At 42.8% G+C, this 16,888-nt stretch overlaps 1 protein-coding gene across 1 annotated transcript; it reads left to right on the top strand.

Moving 5' to 3' along the window:
- Positions 1-1,800: 1,800 nt before the first annotated feature.
- On the top strand, positions 1,801-16,084 carry LOC103175803 (dihydropteridine reductase). The gene is made up of 7 exons (XM_007889021.2): positions 1,801-2,010; positions 2,590-2,682; positions 3,513-3,609; positions 5,084-5,224; positions 12,607-12,715; positions 14,485-14,568; positions 15,700-16,084. The coding sequence occupies exons 1-7, from the start codon at positions 1,924-1,926 to the stop codon at positions 15,803-15,805; spliced, it is 717 nt and encodes a 238-aa protein (XP_007887212.1). The 5' UTR covers positions 1,801-1,923; the 3' UTR covers positions 15,806-16,084.
- The last annotated feature ends 804 nt before the right edge of the window (positions 16,085-16,888 follow it).

Raw genomic sequence — 16,888 nt, 5'->3', positions numbered from 1 at the left:
TCTCTCTCCTCCCTCTGTCTCTCTCCCCCCCCTCTCTCCTCTCCCTCTCTCTCCACTGTCTCTCTCCTCCATCTCTCTCCCCTCCTTCTCTCTCCCCCCTCTCCCCCATCTCTCTCTCTCCCCCCCCCCCCATTTCGCTCTCCCCCCACTCTCTCTATGATCTCTCACTCCCCCATCTCTCTCTCACCACTCTCTCTCTCCCCATCTCTCACTCCCCCATCTCTCTCTCCCCCTCTCTCTCCCCTCTCTCTACCCCATCACTCTCTCCCCCCACCAATCTCTCGCTCTTCCCCACACTCTCTCCTAATCTCTCTCCCAAGTGCAGGTCATTATCTGCAGGGAGAGGAGCCGATGGTTGGTTGATGCTAATCTTTTCTCATACACTCTCTTTGCCCCTCTTACTTCTTTTTTCAGTTCACCTCTGCACTTTCTGTATTCTGCTTCAATCTCTCATGTATTTTGTACCTTACATTCATTATCAGCCTCCTTTTTCTGTTTCATTTTAATGCCAAATTCATTCGTCATTCAGGGAGATCTCGCTTTGGATGCCCTGTCTATCTCTCTCAATGTGTTTGGTCTGTACCCTAACTATCTCCTCCTGGAAGGCCTCCCATTGCTCGTTTACAACAACAACAAAATTACATTTGTAGAGCGCCTTTCACATCGGGAGGACGTTCCAAAGCGCTGGAGTGTCAGTGTTTCGGACCTGAGCTGGGGGGTCGGGATCCGGGAGAGTGTAGGGCAGTGGGGAAGCAGGGTGATTGAAGGCACGGTCAAAGAGGAGGGTCTTGAGACGGGTTTCAAAGGAGGCAAAGGAGTGGCGAGGCGGAGGGACTATGGGATAGAGTTCCAGAGGGTGGGGGCAGAATGGCACATCCCTACTCTCTGTTTCCTGCCTCCAAACCAATTACCAAGCCACAGCTCCAACTCCATGCTCTTCTATTTTCACTAATAATCTTTCATGCGGAACCTTATCAAATACCTTCTGTAAGTTCACACAAAAACGTCATCCATGTACACTGTCTTATTTACCATTTTAGTGACCGCCTCAAAAAATTCAACAAGAATAGTCAGACATGACCTACCCTTCACAAACCCATGCTGACTGTCTTAGAATACTAACTCTGATCTCTTAGCATTCATGTAAATAAAGGAGCCTTTGACAAGATTTGCTCTGGGACAGACCCAATCATTATTTTCTCTCATGATTAGTTAATCTCATTTTGACAAACAAATAATAAAAACATTGCTAATTTGGCTTTAGAAGAATTGAAAATAAAAAAATCCACGTAATGTATTTAAGATCTAACTTCATAGATAAACTATTGTACAAGGTTAGTGAGTGGCAAGTATATATATATATATATGTGGGAATTCTCAGTCCGGTTTGGATTACTCTTAAGCATGATGATTGATTTCAGACACTGAGCTGACACCCTTGTATCAGACACCAAGCCGACCAACAGAAATGAAAATTGGTGTAACATTTTATCATTTGAGTTGGGATTGATGATATCCCAGGAAACTCTGGAGGAAACCAAGTGGGGAAAGGAAGGAGCGTGAGTTTGCAACAGGCAACTTAATGCTCTGACTTATGGAGCACAGTACAGCACAGCACAGCAGAGCGCAGCAGAGCGTCTGAAGGGCTGGGTTGGCTGTTAACCATGACGAGTTACAGTGCAAGTGCGATGCGAGGCCTCCGGACTGCGGGTGGTGCTAAGGCAGGCTCGAGAGCGCCTGGGTTCGGAGCATGGGGTTTGCGGTGGTTTGCCAATCAGGGGATTGAGAATGGGCTGACGCTGACTGACGCTCTCACACACCCACACAGAGACAGGCAGGGAGGGGAGGGAGGAAGGGAGGCAGAGGGGCTGACATTCACTGCTGCAGATCAGCGGCTGATCATTGCTCACAGGAGACAGACAGATGGCAGCGGCTCACAGTGTTATCGTGTATGGAGGGAAAGGCGCCCTGGGAGCCAAGTGTGTGCAATTCTTCAAAGCCAAGAGCTGGGTAAGTAGCGAACAACTGCAACCACTGAGCTGCAAAAGGTGTGGGGAGGCAACTTTATTCCAACCCCCCCCCCCCCCCCCTCCACCCCGCCCTGGCAATGCAAATCACTCTCACATTTTGAGACTAAATGTGGCAACTTGATATTTTTTGCGTTTTTTGTATTCAAAATAAATAAATGAAGCAATCAATCAATTCATTCATTAATTGATCTGATTAATCGGATTAATTCATTAAAGAGATCTGGCTTCGCGTTTGCACTCAAATCCGAGGCTGGTCTGTGACACGGGTCAAAGTTCAGTGCAAAATTTTTTGTTTTAAATTTCTTATTTTATTTCGTGTTTGGGACATTTTTGAGCGTTTTTATCTCGAGCGAAGTAGGATCTTGGGTTTTGCCCCCCCCCACTCCCCACCCCAAAATAAATATACAGTCAATTCAGTTTGCAGTATATATTCTGTGAAGTACTTTCAGGCGTATCAACAATGTGATAAGGCGCTATATGAAATGCAAAGATTATTATTCTTATCAATCCATTCTGTCTCTCCATCCCCCTTCCCATTTTGCTATGATTTTCCTTACAGTGGGTTACCTCCATTGATCTTACCCCTAATGAAGAAGCCAATGCAAATGTGGTGGTGAAAATGTGTGACTCCTTCACAGAGCAGGCGGAGCAGGTAAGCGATACACTCTTTAGTCTGCGGGGAGACATCTGGTAAATGAAACTGTCACTGACAGACACAGGAGAGTGGGTGAATACAGTACTGCTGTACTCTAATTGTAAATGACAGACACATGAGGTGTGGGTGAATAATTCTCTGTATCTGTAACTGACAGGCACCGCAGGAGCAAGTGCAGGATACAGTCTATCCGGCCTGCTTTGCGTCCCACGCCTCGCTCGCCCCTCTGGCGGGCCTTCTGCCACTCTGCCCCCACCCTCTAGAACTCCATCCCGCAGTCCCTCTGCCTTGCCCCCTCCCTTGCTTCCTTCCAGACCCATCTCAATTGTCCAGCGTCTCGGGACGTCCTCCCGACGTGAAAGGCGTTATAGAAATGTAATTTTGTTGCTGTTGTTTTTGTAGTGGACGAGATAAATGACACCATGTCATCGATGGGCAAAGGAGAGCAAGTAAATGATACAGTGTCACAAGTAAAACATAATTTGTGACAATAGCATAATATTTTGGGACAGAATGGGAGTGATACATTGTGTGTATATTTTGAGAAAGAAAAGAAGTGATACAATGTCATATGACTGTCGTATGATCATGGCCCGCACATACTTATAAAGGGTTGGCTACTACAGTATAACATAGAATTACTTTTTAAAAAAACTGAGGTATGCTCTGACGTTAGGCTCTCTTTCTGGCCTCTGACACATTCTGCTCTCAGTTATTATTATGGATAATCTCAATACCTTTAGTTGCTGGTGGTTCTATCAACGAGATGTTTGTCTGTTATGCATTAAATATTTTTAAGAATCTGCCTGGCCCTCTCATCTTCATAGGTAACAACAGAAGTTGCCAGCCTCCTTGGGGAGAAGAAAGTGGATGCCATACTGTGTGTAGCAGGGGGATGGGCAGGTGGCAGTGCAAAGGCAAAATGTAAGTGTGTCCATGTCAGTGGAAGGAAATCTTCATTCACAATTTGTACTTGATGAACAAGAACAAACCCTCACATAGTACAACAACAAGATTACATTCGTATAGTGCCTTTCACGTCGGGAGGATGTTCCAAGGTGCTGGACAGTGTACAGCATTTCAGACCCGAGCTGGGGTCAGGGGGGGAGAAGGGTGCGGAGGGGAAGGGGGTTGACTGATAGCATGGTCGAAGAGGAGGGTTTTGAGGTGGAACTTGAAGGAGGCTAAGGAGGGGGCGAGGTGGAGTGATTGGGGGATAGAACTCCAGAGGTTGGGGGCAGAGTGGCTGAAGGCTCTCCTGTAAATGGTGAGGCGGGTGGTTTGGGGGATGTGGAGCAGGCCAGAGCCGGCTGAGCGGAGGGAACGGGAGGGTTGGTAGGGAGTTAGGAGGTCGCAGAGATAGGGTGGGGTGAGTCCATGGAGGGCTTTGAAGGTGAAGACCAGGATCTTGAACTGGATCCTCTGAAGGATAGGAAGCTAATGGAGTTGGGTAAGAGTGGGGGAGATGGGGTCATGCAGTTTGGTGCGGGAGAGGACACAGGATGCAGAGTTCTGGATTATCTGCAGCTTGTGGAGTGAGGAGTCGGGAAGGCTGACAAGCAGGGCGTTTGCATAGTCAAGTCTGGAGGTGATGAAGGCATGAACAAGAGTAGTGTATTTTATCCAGAAGTCCCGCATAGGTAGGGGACTACATGATATAAACTCAGCATAAATTTTGCCCACAACATATACAGTCAATTCACTCTTCTGTATATTCTGTTAAGTGCTTTGAAACCTCTCAATGACATGATAAGGCACTATATCAAATGCAGAGATTATTATTAATATTACTGTCAATCCATTAACCTCAATTATGTGTTGTATACTTTAACACTTGTACACATAGGTTGTTTTACCCAGTAAAACACAGGAATACATAAACTATGTTATGATAATTGATCTCCAGAGAAAACTCAGACAGTACCTCATTGCTGTTATGGATTGAATGTTTACTAAACAATGTTAAATCTAATACTACTTTTTGGTGTCAGTCTGGCTCAGTTGGTAGCACACTCACCTCTTTGAACATTTTGAACACATAATCTAGGTTGAGATTATGATGCAGCTTTAGCAGCACACTGCATTGACGGAGATGGCATCCTTCGGATGAAATGTTAAACTAAGGACATGTCTGTCTCTTCAGAAGGATGTTAAAGATCTCATTACTACTAAGAGAAGAGAATTTCTCCCGGTTTCCTGGCCAACATTCCCCCAGATAAAATTGATCATTCACACCATGGCTGTGTGTGAGTCATTGCTGTGAATAAATTGTCTGCCACATTTGGTTACAAAATACACAGTAATAATACTCTATGTAAATTCTGTGAAGCACTTTTGGACAATATGATAAGGTGCTACATCAAATGCAAAGCTTATTATATATTATTGTTTCTCAAAGCCCTTTATAAAAATACTGACCTGATGTTGAAGCAAAGCGTGTGGACGTCAACTATTTCCAGTCACTTAGCTACAAAGCATCTTAAAGAAGGAGGCTTGCTGACACTAGCCGGAGCCAGTCCTGCCTTGAGTGGCACACCAGGTAAGTGAAACTGTAGAAATGCAGAGTAACATATCAGTAACATAGAGTAAATCACTGTCAACCAACTGTGTGGTTTGGATGTTACAACCCACACCTGAAAGTAGCCACCTCAATGCATTTATTCCATGGTAGTATATTATCCCATACAAATATGATTTCATGATTTTAATTTTCCAGTGTATTTTAACAAGGTTTTGTCTTGACATCACAGTAGAAACAGCTTCATCTGTTGCATATATAAAATGCATTTTGTACATTGAAGAATTTGCCAAATTCTGCTCACTCTGAATTATTAAGACAACAATGTAGATCTAGCCAGAGTGAAATACCCCCCTCCCATCTTCAATTGTGCACTTTCAGCACTAGGGTCACTTTTTAGCAATTGACAGTCCAAAATTATAATCACCAGTAATTTTGGAAAGTCATTTTCATTTTTGAGAAAGAGTGCATATATTTTGCATATATTTTGAGAGTTATTAAGGAAAATTTGTCCTTTGAAATTGAAGAAGTTTTGAATTTCCTTATTCAGCTCAGCTCTTGTCTTTGGGTCAGAAGACTGTGGATTCTAACCCGACTAAAATTTGAGCTCATAGTCTTCACTGATATTTCAATGTAGCACAGGGTGGATGGTTAGGCGTGCAGTTGTAGTTGTTCAGATGAGAAGTTAGAGCTAACGTTTGTCTACCTGTTCATGTGGCTATATAAAAATCCCACAGTGATGTATTGAAGAAGAACAGAGGGATCTTTTGAAGTCCTGACCAATATTCCTCCGTTATCAAAAGATGAATTGATCAATCATCTCTTACCTATTTCTGAGTGTTTACTGGCACAGTTTAACTTCCATGCTTTCTAACATATCACAGCAAAGTAGTTCATTGTGCAAAGTACTTTTTGAGATATGTTCGTGAGATCAGGCACTTTGTAAAATGAAGTAATGTTTTGTTTCATTACATTACATACCTTATGACAAACAAGGTGGTATATTAAATGGACCATGGTACACGCACAAGTTGTTTTGGAGATTTAGACTGGTGTAATGTTTGTGTACTTTGATTCAGTCTTTGCTTGGAGGCAGTTAAAATTGATTCAGCAAATTTTAGATATGGTAGAACTGCAAGGTTTAACCTTGATCTAATCAGCCAGGGCTGAGCACCTCTGAGGGTAATGATCTGTGGCTCTTTCCTAACTCACTGACCTTGGTCTGTGCATTTACTGCTTTTTAATCAATTATTTTTCATGGCATTCAATGACCATGATTATTGGTTTAATGGCTATGTGATTATTGGGTTTGGGCTATTTTAATGAAATCCATTTACTGACTTCATGTGACCTCTATGTCGACAATCCATTTGTTAAAAGTAAAGCCTAAAAGTACATTTCACATTTATTTTTAACTTGAAGTCAGGAGCAGAGGCATGAGAGTGAGGGGCAGTGCCTAGACCGAGCCGTGGGGATAAAAGCCACAGAGAGGAGAGGCTCAGATAAAAAACCAGCGAGAAAATTAAAAAGTGACGTCAGAGCGACGTCACACTCAAAACATTCTGAAAGAATAAACTAACAGCTAACACTAACTACTAACTAGCAGTAAACTAACACTAACTACTAACTAACAGTAAACTAACACTAACTAACAGTAAACTAACACTAACTACTAACTAACAGTAAACTAACACTAACTATTAACTAACAGTAAACTGACAGCTAACACTAACTACTAACTAACAGTAAACTAACACTAACTACAGAGGGCAGTCTGAGCCCGGGCGACCACATCTGCAGCAAACGTCTGCAACTGAGGCAGCTCCAGCTCAGTGTCCGAGCTGGAATCCATGGTGCAGACATTGCGCACCATCAGGGACAGTGAGTGCTTCCTGGATAGTTTCATCCTGGAGCCAGTCACTCCCCCGAGACTCAGGGAATGTATAGATAATAGTATCAGTCAAGGACAGGATAGGGTGTTTGACAGCCAGGAGATTAGGGGAACATCAGAGAGGGTGGTAGTGAAGCCTCAGGCTTTAACCTTGGCCAACAGGTACGAGATCCTTGCAACCTGTGTGGACAAGGAAGCCTGTGTGGAGGAAGGAAAACGTGATTCCAATATTAAGGGAAACAAACAGAAAGTTGTCGTAATTGGGGACGAGACTATCAGGCGGACAGATACACTTATCTGCAGCTGCAACCAGGAGACCCGAAGGCTCTGTTGCCTTCCTGGGGCCGGGGTGAAGGATGTCTCGGCGGGGCTGGAGGAGAATCTAAAACATGAGGGCGAGGATCCATTGGTGGTACTTCACATAGGTACCAATGACATAGGTAGGGTTAGTTGTGATGATTTGAGGAGGGAGTTCAAGAGCTGGGAACTAAATTAAAACAAATGAACATCAAAGGTAGCGATATCAGGATTGCTGCCTTGGACATGTGCAAATTGGTACAGGAATAAGCAAATTAGAGAGTCAAATACATGGCTGAGGGAGTGGTGTGGAACGCAGGGGTTTCATTTTATGGGCTACTGGCACCAGTATTGGGGGAAAAGTGGTCTATTTCAAAAAGATGGGCTCCACTTAAATCAGGCAGGGACAAATGTGCTAGCAAACCGAATACGTAAGGAGCTAAATAAGGCTTTAAACTAGTAAAGGGGTGGGGGGGATGCAATTACAAATAATTGCAAGCCAGCAAAATTAAGAAAACTAAAGATGGCAGAACAGAATAGTGAGAGTGATAAACAGAATAGGTCAAAGAGGGATAAGAAGCTCAGTAAAGAAGATAGGACAGCAGAGAGTAGAGGAAATGGTAAGAAATTAAAATTGCTATATCTGAATGCACGAAGCATTCAGAATAAGATAGATGAATTAAAGGCACAGATAGATACAAACAGGTATGATCTAGTAGCCATTATTGAGACATGGTTACAGGGAGAGCTAGGGTGGGAGTTAAATATTCCGGGGTTTTCAGCTTATAGGAAGGATAGACAATGTGGAAAACAAGGTCGGGGGATAGTCTTGTTAATAAAGGATGGAATAAAAACAGTAGAGAGGAAAGATTTCAAATTAGATAACCAGGATATAGAGATGGTATGAGTAGAATTACAAAATAACAAGGGGCAGAAAACAGTAGTGGGGGTATTATATAGAACCCCAAACAGAGATCACAGCATAGCACAGGGTATTAAATCAGGAAATTAGAGGCGCATGTAGCAAAGGTAATACAGTAATAGTGGGTAATTTCAATCTTCACATAGATTGCGAAAACCAAATCGGCAAAAGTAGGGTAGAGGAGGAGTTTATAGAATGTATGAGAGATAGCTTTCTGGAGCAGTATGCTGAGGAACCATCCTAGACCTTGTTTTGTGTAACAAAACAGGGCTAGTCGGTAATATAGATATTAAGGCTCCTCTAGGGTAAAGTAATCATAACATGATAGAGTTTAGTATTAAGTTAGAGAGCAATGTAGTCAAATTCGAAGCAAGGGTCTTAAATTTAAATAAAGCTAACTTTGCAGGTATGAGGAAAGAATTAGCTAAAATAGACTGGGGAATTAGATTAATGGATATGACAATAGACCAACAGTGGCAAACATTTAAAGATGTTGTGCAAAATTCTCAGCGGTCACATATTCCCTTGAGGAATAAGAGTACCACAGGGAAAGCAGTTCATCCGTCGCTAACTAGAGCAGTTAGAGAAAGTACAAAACTAAAAGAAAAGGCCTATAAAACTGCCAAAAACAGTAGCAAATCAGAGAACTAGGAATATTTTAGGGACCAACAAAAGAAAACCATAAAGCTCATTAAGAATGAGAAAATGGATTATGAGGGCAAGGAACATTAAGACAGATTGTAAGAGTTTTTATAAATATATTAAGAGGAATAGGCTAGCAAAAGTAAATGTGGGTCCATTACAGGCAGAGACAGGAGGAATTATAATGGGGTAAGGATATGGCAGAGTCCCTAAATAAATACTTTGCTTCTGTCTTCACGTTAGAAGACACAAGAAGTTTACCAGAAATAGAGATGAACCAAGGGGCTAATGATACAACAACAACAACAACAAGATTCCATTTATAAAGCGCCTTTCACGTCAGGAGGACGTCCCAAGGCGCTGCACAGTTGGGTCATGACCCGAGCAGGGGGAAATGGTCAGGGTGAGGAAAGGGAGGGAGCGAGGAGGGGGGAAATGGTCAGGGTGAGGGGAGGGAAGGGAGGGAGCGAGGAGGGGGAAGAGAGTCGAGAGGGAGCTGAAGGCACGGTCAAAGAGAAAGGTTTTGAGACCGGCCTTGAAGGAGGAAAGGGAGGAGGCGGCGAAGGCACTGGGGGATGGAGTTCCAGAGCCTGGGGGCTGAAAGGCTGAAGGCCCGACCACCGATGGTGGGGCGGTTGGGGCGGGGGACGTGGAGCAGACCAGAGCCAGAGGAACGGAGGGTACGGGCAGGTAGGTAGGGGGATAGTAGGTTGGAGAGGTAGGAGGGAGCAAGGCCGTGAATGGCCTTGTAGGTGAGGATGAGGATCTTGAAATCAATCCTCTGGGGGATGGGGAGCCAGTGGAGGCGAGCGAGGGTGGGAGTGATGTGGTCCCGAAGCCTGGTGCGGGACAGTACACGAGCTGCAGAGTTCTGAATGACCTGCAGCTTGTGGAGGGAGGTGCGGGGAAGGCCGGCGAGGAGAGAGTTCCCATAGTCCAGCCTTGAGGTGACAAAGGCGTGGACCAGGGTTTCAGCAGCGTGAGGGGTGAGGTAGTGCCGTAGTCTGGCGATATTCCGGAGGTGATGGAAGGCGGTGCCAGTTGTAGTGCGGATGTGAGGGAGAAAGGACAGCTCAGGGTCGAACAAAACGCCGAGGTTCCTGACTGGCTTTGAGAGGTGGAGAGTACAGCCTTGGATGCTGATGGTGTCAGCGCCTGAGGTGCGGAGGCACTGACGTGAGCCAATCAGGAGGGCCTCGGTTTTTCGCACGTTGAGCTGAAGAAAGTTGTCTCTCGTCCAGGACTCGATGTCGGACAGGCAGGCTGTCAGGACATCGGTGGTCGTGGAGTTGAGAGTAGAGGAGGAAAGGTAGAGTTGGGTGTCATCCGCATACATGTGGAAGTTAACTCCATGTCTGCGGATGATGTCACCGAGGGGGAGCATATAGAGGGTGAAGAGGAGGGGACCGAGGACAGAGCCCTGAGGGACACCACATGAGACAGTACGGGGGGTGGAGGAGAAGCCATTCGTTGAGACAAAGTGAAGACGGTGAGAAAGGTACGACCTAAACCATTCAAGGACAGTGCCTTGAAGGTTGAGTTGGGAGGACAAGCGGTGGAGTAGGATAGCGTGGTCGACCGTATCGAATGCTGCCGATAGGTCGAGGAGGACGAGGAGACAGAGGGAGCCCTGGTCACAGATAGGGAGCAACTTAGGGAAATTTACATTAGCAAAGAATTGGTGCTAGGGAAATTGTTGGCATTAAAAAGTGACAAGTCCCCTGGACCTGATGGTTTGCATCCTAGGGTTTTAAAAGAGGTAGCTCACGAGATAGTGGAGGCCTTGTGTCTGATCTTCCAAAATTCTTTGGATTCTGGAACAGTTTCCATTGATTGGAAGATCGCAAACGTCACACCACTATTTAAGAAGGATGGGAGAGAAAAGATGGGGAACTATAGACCAGTTAGTCTGACATCGGTGGTAGGGAAAATTCTAGAATCCTTAATTAAGGACGTCGTAGTGGGATACTTAGAGGATCACAATATGATTGGACAGAGTCAACATGGCTTTACAAAAGGGAAGTCATGCTAAACAAATCTTTTAGATTTTTTTGAGGACATATCAAGTAGATTAGATAGGAGGGGAGTCAGTGGATGCATTGCATTTAGATTTCCAAAAGGCATTCAATAAGGTGCCGCATAAAAGGTTGATGCACAAGATTAGGGCCCATGGAATTAAGGGGAATATATTAGCATGGATTGAAGAATGGCTAATGGGAAGAAAACAAAGAGTAGGGATAAACGGGTCCTTCTCAGATTGCGGGATGTGACTCGTGGAGTGCCACAAGGATCAGTGCTTGGGCCTCAACTATTTACAATCTACATCAACGATCTAGATGAGGACATCAAACTTAATATATCTTAAATTCGCGGATGACTAAACTAGGAGGGAGAATAAACACCGAGGATGACATTAAAAAAATGCAACAAGATATAGATAGGCTAGGTGAGTGGGCAAATAGGTGGCAGATGAAGTATAATGTAGGGAAGTGTGAGGTCATCCACCTAGGTGTCAAAAACAGTAGAGCAGATTATTTTTTAGAAGGGGAGACACTAGATAATGTTTAGCATTCAGAGGGACTTGGACGTCCTTGTACACCAGTCACAAAAAGTTAGTTTGCAGGTACAGTAAACAATTAGGAAGGCTAACGGTATGTTGGCATTTATTACAAAAATGTTAGAATATAAGAGTAGGGAAGACTTGCTGCAACTGTATCGGGCCCTGGTTCACGGGGATGGACTAAGTACCCCAGAGAGGTGGGAGACTTGGCCAGGAGATTGGAGGGAGGTCGAAATCCCTGATATAATCTAGGCATTCACTTCATGGCTATGTGTGGGACATTGCTGTGAGTAAGTTATTCATCTACAAATGCACAGTCACTCCTCTCACACAATGTTTCTGTTGGTTGAGTGCATGCCTTTAGCTAGAATGATATGAGTTGCGGGGGGAGGGGGACTTTATAAAATCAAATAAGTTGTTTTGCAAAAGTAACACAACCCCTCACAGCTCAAGGGGTAAGTGGTATTGATCACTTCAGATGAGACTGGCCTTGGTTAGATCCATTAGCCTATGCTGAGTTATTTGATGTTAGGCAGGGCAACAGAAAGGACACCTGGAGTTGGTCTGAGAATCTATTATAAAGAGAAGGATTTAGCCAAGTAAGTGTGCTGTTCCCAATGAGTTTTTATTGACCCCTGCTGAAAAGTGCATATGGACATTGGGTGACAACAGTTTGGACTTCAGGTAAGAACAGGGTGAAGCTGTTTTATCTTCTTCCCCAACCACTGCAATTGCACTTATTGTCTCCGTTCACTCATTAGTAATCACACCTGAAGACTATTTCCAGGGGCCATTTCCTTTAGGAAAGGAAATGTGGTGCAATACAATTTAGTTGAGATTGTCTCTTATTAGTATTATTATACATTATATTAACACTTGTGGTGTAAAGTGTTCAGAAAGTCAATACTATTTGTCAAGATACTGTCAATGACGATGAAACTAAGAGCACACACAATCTGTAGGGCTGCAGTGAGGAAATATTTGTTTTAAAGGAAAGGAGGATGACCATTTGCCTTGTCTTTTTACATTGAACTACATCCGACTGCAGCGCAAGTCCAGTTTTGTTTATAAACCATCTTCTATTCTCACAGGAATGGTGGGCTATGGCATGGCCAAGGCAGCCATTCATCAGCTGTGTCGGAGTCTGGCTGGAGAGAACAGTGGATTGCCACCCGGGACTGCTGCTGTCGCTATCCTGCCGTAAGTACTAGTAATTACAGTTCTTAGACTGGAGCGAGACTTGATAATATTAGCTCTCTGTGACATCCACGGGGAAAATTGCAGACAGCTGGCAACCAGCATCTGGTGTTAGATGACAGCAAATGAAGGAAGCAAAATAATAATGTGCTATTAGTTTTTTTTATATCGAATAAAAGGAAAACATTTGGAAAAATGTTCGCAGCTGAATGTTTCAGTGCTTTCTCAAACTGGAAGTCTTTTTTGAAGAGCTCTTGAGTTATTTTATGCAATTCCCAGAAACTTCATGTTTTAAGCCTATGATGTACAGAGATAATAAACTGGAATGCTGCTTCACAAAGCTATTGCACTATAACATTATTTAACCCCCCCACTCCCACCCTCAATTACATTACTGACTTGCAATTATTCTCAGGTATTCATCACTCTCCATGTAACCCAACTGGAAACCCCATACTATTTGAGATGTCCCCAGCAAAGCATGATCATTCTCACAATAAAATATTTATTTTAGAAAATAATCAGTGCTTGTAATTAGACTTAAGATAACACAGAATACAGTTATATAAACAATCTGCTGTTAGTATGCCTCCATATTCAACAGTGATCGATGGTGTAAGGGGTAAGACCATTCTAAATGCTAAAACATGGCATGATGAGTTAGTGAGAGTTAGCTATCACCACAAAAAGACACTGAAATTTTACATTGACCTTGTCTTGAGGTTTGTGCAATCAGTCACTATTACACTCCCCTTAAAAATCTGTGTTTCAATACAGTATGTGGCAAATACTTTATTTATCTGTCCATGGATTGTCATTTGCCATATTCATTTGTTAGTGACTGAACTAAGTGAGACCACAGGCAACCGGCTTTTGTATGGTGCTGTCATTCTGCCTGCCATCATCTTACAATTATATAGTTCTATGAGACTTTATTTTAATAGGATGCCAAATATCCACCTTCAGTGCCAGTCATCAGTAACTTCACTTTTTCATTTTGTTCTCCTGTTGAGATTTTATTTTAGTCATGGCAGAGAAACATTTGCTAAGCAAGGCTTTTACAAATATGATTTTGAAGCATTTTTATTCTTTCAGAAATGCCATCCCGGCTATCACACTGGATATTTGCCTTTTATGAGCATGTACTTTGCAGGGTTGTTGTGGGGAAATGTTACAAGTTCTGATGAAACAGAACTATTTCACTTATTTGTTTTTGGAAATATTGTCACTTTCACAGATGCTTTACTTACTAATTTGGTCATTAGTGTTCTCAGTTTACTATATCCAGGAGCTCATTGACCGTTGAAAACATTGAGAAGTGAATTGGTTAAATACTCAGGGAAAAAATAATATTAAAGAGTACAGGAAAAAAACAAAAGAATGGAATTAAAACAAGAAGGATTGTGGGGAGAGATAGCAACAGCACAGACATGATGGGCTCAATGGCTTCCTCCTGTGCAGTGAACTTCCTATTCTCTTTTTCTCTATTCTTGTTGGAAAATCTAATTTGAGATATTAACATGCCTTATTCTTTCAGGTGATTGAAATGAAACGAGACAATGGAAAGCAGTATCATGACGTATACTGGAAATTCAGATGGAAAAAAATGGGACTGATCCAATTTTAATTGGAAATGAGTCCACTAAGACTGAGGGCTGAGTTTACCTTTCAATTGCCAATTTCTGAATAATCTGGTGTCATCAGGGTTTCCCCATAGCAACGGAACACGTATATGACAAAGGTCGTTCAGCTAAATTTCATTTCTTTTGTAGTGTTACCTTGGATACACCAATGAACAGGAAATCGATGCCCAATGCAGATTTCAGCTCTTGGACACCACTAGAATTTATTGCTGAGTGAGTACCCAGATAAATCAATCATCTAGAGTCATTTCTCATCTGTTTGTTACTCTCTGGTAGTTTCCATCTGTACCCAGCTGCAGCTAAAATCCTTATTTGTCTAATTTAACTAGTACTGCATATTGCACGTAATGCTATCAGAACAGCTAACCTTTTCAAGAAACCAATCTGCTCTCCTGGTGATTTGTTTGCACATGCCAGAGAGTCTCACAGAAATGAATACTTCACAGTCAGAATGATGAGCAAAGGGCGAACGATTAAATAAAGCTGCAGCATCCTGTTTGCTTGGTTGCCTTTGAGGATTGGAGGAGTGGTCTGTGCAGAGCTTTCCCAGGAGATTGAAGGGTTGTGGTGTCCAACACAAATGTTATATTTTGTTATATCATGGGTTCTCTTAAAATGTATTTTGGAATGTGGATCCTGAGGTTTACTTACTAAAAAAATCCAAAATGCAGGCAGATGGCTGACTGGCTTGCTTTAAACAGACAGCTAATACCCATGCTAAAAAAAATCCGACTTCTGAGCTATTGAGTTGTTGCCAACATCACATTGCATAGGCACAGAAAGTGAAACAGGCGACTTCTGATAACCTGCAAGTTGGCCATTTCTAGGTTGGTTATCCGGGCACTCATACAGTGAATGCAGAAGAGCTGATAAGTGTTCCCATTCTCACCAACCATATCATTGTTGTGATTTTATAGATTACAACCACCATGTAATAATACGGCTGCTCATTAGGGAGTTTTATCCACCTTGCTAGAACTTAAGCCTGCGCTTATTGGATATCAAGTGACCAACTTGTGATGATCCTTCTTTGGGGGGAGGGGGGTGTTAAGTGGGGTCAGCTGAATTGCTCTAAGGTAACTTGCTTGGCAATGGAATGTCAGAATTGAGCTCCCTCACTCACCTCAAAGAAAATGCAGCTAATTTAGGCCCATTTAGCATTGCCTGGGCTTCAACCTCGGAGCTATCTCAGCGCACACAGCTGCTTACTGAATAAAATAGTTTAGCTGTCAGAGGGGTAGCCACACCCAACATTGATTTGATTTAAAGAAATATACTTCTCCAACCTGCTTTTATAATTTATTAAATTATTCTGTCATGATTCTGGTTCTTTGTCTTTTATAGAACTTTCTTTAACTGGACTGAAAAATCAACCAGACCTGCCTCAGGAAGTCTAATTCAGCTTATCACAACTGGGAACAAGACTGAGCTGGTTCCTGCTCAGCTTTAAGATGTAATTAGTACACAATAGGAGTGTCCTAAAGTTTGATTTTGCTTATTCCAAATTGATTGTGCCATTTAATATATGTACTAGGAAATGTCAATACTGGTATTAATATGGGGAGAAGGAACAATAGAACAAAATGCTTGATGGTGACATTTGAACTTTGTGGAGTCCTGTACCTCAGTGGTTAGAGCACTCGCTTTGCAAGTGAGAGACCTGAGTTCAATTCCAGGCAGGGCGAAACCTTGGGCAAGTTTCCTTACTCCACACGCCTAATAATAATCCCTCCAAAAACCAAAAAACAATAATAAATTGGTCATTTTCAATCCATGACTGTTTGTGGGACATTGCTGTGCACAATTGGCTGCCGCGTTTCACCCACAAATATACGGTCAATTCACTTTACAACATATTCTGTGAAGCCCTTTGAGACGTCTAGAAGACGTGAAAAGCGCTATATCAAATGCAAGGATTATTATTATTATTTGTCACTGACAAGTTCCTGTATACTGTTTCTCCTCTCTGTGCTTGAACCTATCCCTTCATTACTTTTTTCTTCCCATCTTGGGTTTGTATTTCTAATTTTTGACTTTCTATAATTCCTTTTTTCCTTCTCTTCCTTCTAATGATCTGGAAACTGAAGATAGTAATGTTGTGTGGTGATCATCAGCTCTGGTTCAGAGTCAACACATTAATCTGTTTTGTCCTACAGTTGCCTTTCCAATGTCCTGTTTGAAATATTGTCACCTGCGATATGTTCAGAATTAAAATCACAGTATTTTAAATTTACATCTGGACTTAATCTGAAATTTAACACTCACTGGAAGCTCAAAAGCTCTGAGTCAGATCTTCAGTTCAAACTTGTGTTTGGCGTCTGATGAGAATCCTTGCTCCCCTCCTATGGGCACACATACGGACTGCTAATTCAATACAGTGCAAAGTGTGAGTTGCCTCCTGTAGAAAGGTGCATCAAATTCAATTGGATTCAGAATTCAAACAGAGTTTGAGCGGAGGAAACAATGAGGCTTCTTCTGAGTCAGACCACTGCCCTTTCACTTCTGGAATTAAGGGAGGGAGAGAAAGAGAGTT

Source organism: Callorhinchus milii, unplaced genomic scaffold (assembly GCF_018977255.1).
Source record: "Callorhinchus milii isolate IMCB2004 unplaced genomic scaffold, IMCB_Cmil_1.0 Scaffold1, whole genome shotgun sequence".
NCBI lineage: Eukaryota > Metazoa > Chordata > Chondrichthyes > Chimaeriformes > Callorhinchidae > Callorhinchus > Callorhinchus milii.
This window is presented reverse-complemented; position numbering and strand designations above follow the sequence as displayed.